General features: G+C 36.5%; 1 protein-coding gene across 1 annotated transcript in view; it reads right to left on the bottom strand.

Annotated features, from left to right (window-relative positions):
• The window catches only part of LOC106012028, a gene marked incomplete at its 5' end in the record, with an annotated part of 36517 nt that overhangs the window by 8423 nt on the left and 24539 nt on the right, over window positions 1–3555 (bottom strand). Inside the window, 2 exon segments of the mRNA XM_013083628.2 lie at window positions 1247–1351; window positions 3235–3387. Of these exon segments, the coding sequence (XP_012939082.1) occupies window positions 1247–1351; window positions 3235–3387 (258 nt within the window).

The raw sequence follows: 3555 nt of genomic DNA, 5'->3' as shown, positions 1-3555 counted from the left end.
AGAGAGAGAGAGAGAGAGAGAGAGAGAAACGGAGGAGAGATAAGGACGATATAATATGTTTGACAGAAAAAGAGCTAACAACACCAGAGCGCCTAACCAACCACATACTCATGTAGACATACACTTTGGGTTTTCAGTGAAGAATTGCTTATTGATGCAATAGCTGTGTCACTCAGTGCAAGGAAAGAACAACACAGGCAGATTGGGAAGTTGGAAAGAAAAGAAGTAGGACCTATATGTATTTCCCTCTACCCATCTGCAGCTTAATTTGGATGCTCTTGAGATATCGTTTAGTTTTAGTTTTAGTAGACGTTCTTCGGCACTCGCAACTGCATAAGGTCATATGAGCGCCAGAAGAGGTGTTACAAGAGAGTAACAAACAAAAAAGAAGAAGGGGAGATAAGGACGATAGATCTTTGGTAGTGGGTGGTTGGCGGGTGCTCTGGTGTGGTTTGCTTCTTGAGATATCATGCTTTGATTCTTCTCCACGAGCTGTTACGAGTGTAATGGTAAAGAGAGCAACAATGGTAACACAAGAATTGCAAAGACAAAGAAAGAACAGAAAAAAACAACAAAGCAAAACAAACAAAAAAACAAATAAAATTTAAAAAATAGACAACAACTTTTGTAAAAGAGCACGAGGACAACAGACAAAACAAAATCAACATAATAAATTCTGGTTTAGATGTATCGGGATTCAAATGGGAAATAATAAAATGAAAAAAAAAAAAAGAAAAACATATACCTCTTGGCATATTTATGATCGAAGTACAGCAAGACTGATGAGTTACGTCACCTAGAAATCAATCGGTAGTATATAAAATTTGGTCTTCATGAAAAAAAATGAATTAAGTTTTGTTTTAGTAGAGGTTTTAGAGCGCTCGCAACTGCATAAGGTCACAATATGAGCGCCAGAAGATTACTAGTATTACAAGAGAGTAACAAAAATAAAAAAGAAGAAGGGGAGATAAGGACGATATATGTTTGATGGGAAAGAAGAAGCAAACCACACCAGAGCACCCGTCAACCACCCAATTGAATTAAGTATCCGATAAAGAACTTCAGGAGGGAAGGGACAACGTCATCACATTTTCATCAATTGAAACAAGGACAGAATATTATATATACATATATATATGATAAAACAGAGTGGAGATTGTTGTTTGAGGGCTACATCCAGCAGAGGACGAACAATGCCTAGGATATACATTATGTACATTTTAATGATATAATATATCTGTCTTACCTTTCTTTTTTCTCATTATTTCTTTAAACTTCCGGTCTATCTGCTGTGCGGCAATAGAGTCAAGGTCACTGGGGTTGTTGTCGTCATGGCGACGAGAGGCGTCATCTGAGAGTCCAGTTGAAAACATCAAAATTATGATTTTGTTATGGTAAAGAGAAGCACGTCAAGACAACAACAACAAGAACAAGAACAATAATAATGATAATGAACTTAGTGACAATAATAATAATATCAATAATAATAATAATATCAATACTACTACTACTACTACTACTACTACTACTACTACTACTACTACTACTACTACTACTACTACTACTACTACTACTACTATTACTACTACTAACAATAATGATTACATAATAATAATAACAATAATAATAATGATAATAAAAATAATAATAATAATAATAACAATAATAATGATAAGAGTAATAATAATAATAATAATAATAATAATAATAGTAATATGATAATAACAAAGAGACATGAATAAAGGGATCTAAACAACAGCAAAAGTCACAGCAACAATAACGAAAACAATAGCAACAAATTTAACAACCCAACATGAAATGAAAACTTTAATTCGTTAATTAGACTTATTACTTTAGAAGAAAATATTAAACTGATCGTGTAACATTAAGGGGAGGAGCGACCCTTGATTTTGCAGATTTTGGGTCAGGCTATGCACATTTTATATTGGCTGATTTTTTAAGATAAACCTGTTTTTGTCTAAAAATAGCATGGATACAATTGAAAAAGACTTTATTCTCCAGGTAAATTGCCTTTAAAAACATGAGGATGGATTGATATAGTGAATTTTCACAATTATTGTCGGTTTTCAAAAAATGTAATTTTTGTGCAGTTTTTTCCCTACTCCTTCCTTAGTTTTCATCCTTTTGACATGAAACTTTCAGGAAACATAGTTGGCAAGACTGCCATCAATGTAACAGAGAGCTATTTGCAAAAAAATATAATACTTTTCCATTGGCAAGCAATTATGCAACCTAAATTTTTAAAAAGTTTTTTTTATACTTTGGGAAAATTCTCATATTTATTTTTCTTTTGCACTTATTGAAAACAACTAGCTGTTACACTGATAGGGTCTGGTTCAGGTATACTCTCTCCACATTTGGTCAAATTTAGTCTGTAAAAAAGAAAGCCTTAGGGATTTGAAATTCATTGTTTATTTTCAAGATGGCGGCCGTTTCCATAGCAACCGCTTTAGCTATGTCAAAATGAAATTGCGTATCAAGAGATTTTACTCTGTCTAACTTATATGTGTACTTAGATTTGATCTCGGGCAACAAACATAGAACATGGTCCTCAAGGGTAGCTCCTCCCGTTAAGAAACCAGACGCAGATATTGTAGGAAAACTTTTTTAAAATTAGAGAAAGGCTAAAAATGAATGGAACTAAAGGAAGCTGGTGTGTTCCCCTTAGAGAAAGGGTGGTGCTCCTCCACTTTTAGCCCAAACTGACTTATGGTGGACTTGTGTGGATCATGATGATCGAGATATTGTAGAAGGAGTCTTCAGAGGAAGGATAATCTATCTATCTATCTATCTATCTATCTATCTATCTATCTATCTATCTATCTATCTATAAATCAGCCCATTTACAATTGTACTGGGCATAAGAACATATTAATATCCCCCTTAGGGAATGGCCTAAAATCACTTCAGTCAGTGGCACTGCCCTGGGGGTGGGGGAACCCAAATATCAGAATCTGGGGTTGGTATACGATATAGCGCTAAGCTCACAATTTACTAACTCCACTGAGTGGGTGGTTGGCGGGTGCTCTGGTGTGGTTCGCTTCTTCTTTCCTATCAAACATCTATCGTCCTTATCTCCCCTTCTTCTTTTTTAATGTTTGTTACTCTCTTGTAACACCTCTTATCTTCTGGCACTTATATGACCTTATGCAGTTGCAAGTGCCGTAAAACCTCTACTAAAACTAAAAACTACTAAAACTAAACACCACTGACCATCTGTGAAAGCATCTGTCGTGTTGGCTTCGGAGTATATCTCCGCACTGCCAGAGATCTGGTCCTTCTGCTGCGGATGACAGTTGGTCAGTCGGTCTTTGTCCGTCAGTTCAAGGTCATCGGCGAAACTGACCGATCCCAGGCCTGTGTCTGCTGAGCCAAGGAGATGCGAAGTGAATGGAAAATCGTCTTGAGAAGGAGAGGAAGAGAAGGGGGTGAGGGAGGAAGGGAGGGATGGAGGAAGAGAGAGTGAGAGAGAAAGAGGGAAAGGGGGTGAGAGAGATGGGTTGAGAGAGAGAGAGGGAGAGAGAGAGAGGGGGA

This window comes from Aplysia californica, unplaced genomic scaffold (genome assembly GCF_000002075.1).
Source record: "Aplysia californica isolate F4 #8 unplaced genomic scaffold, AplCal3.0 scaffold00246, whole genome shotgun sequence".
Classification (NCBI taxonomy): domain Eukaryota; kingdom Metazoa; phylum Mollusca; class Gastropoda; order Aplysiida; family Aplysiidae; genus Aplysia; species Aplysia californica.
The sequence above is the reverse complement of the archived record's forward strand: the minus strand, read 5'-3'. Positions and strand labels throughout refer to the sequence as shown.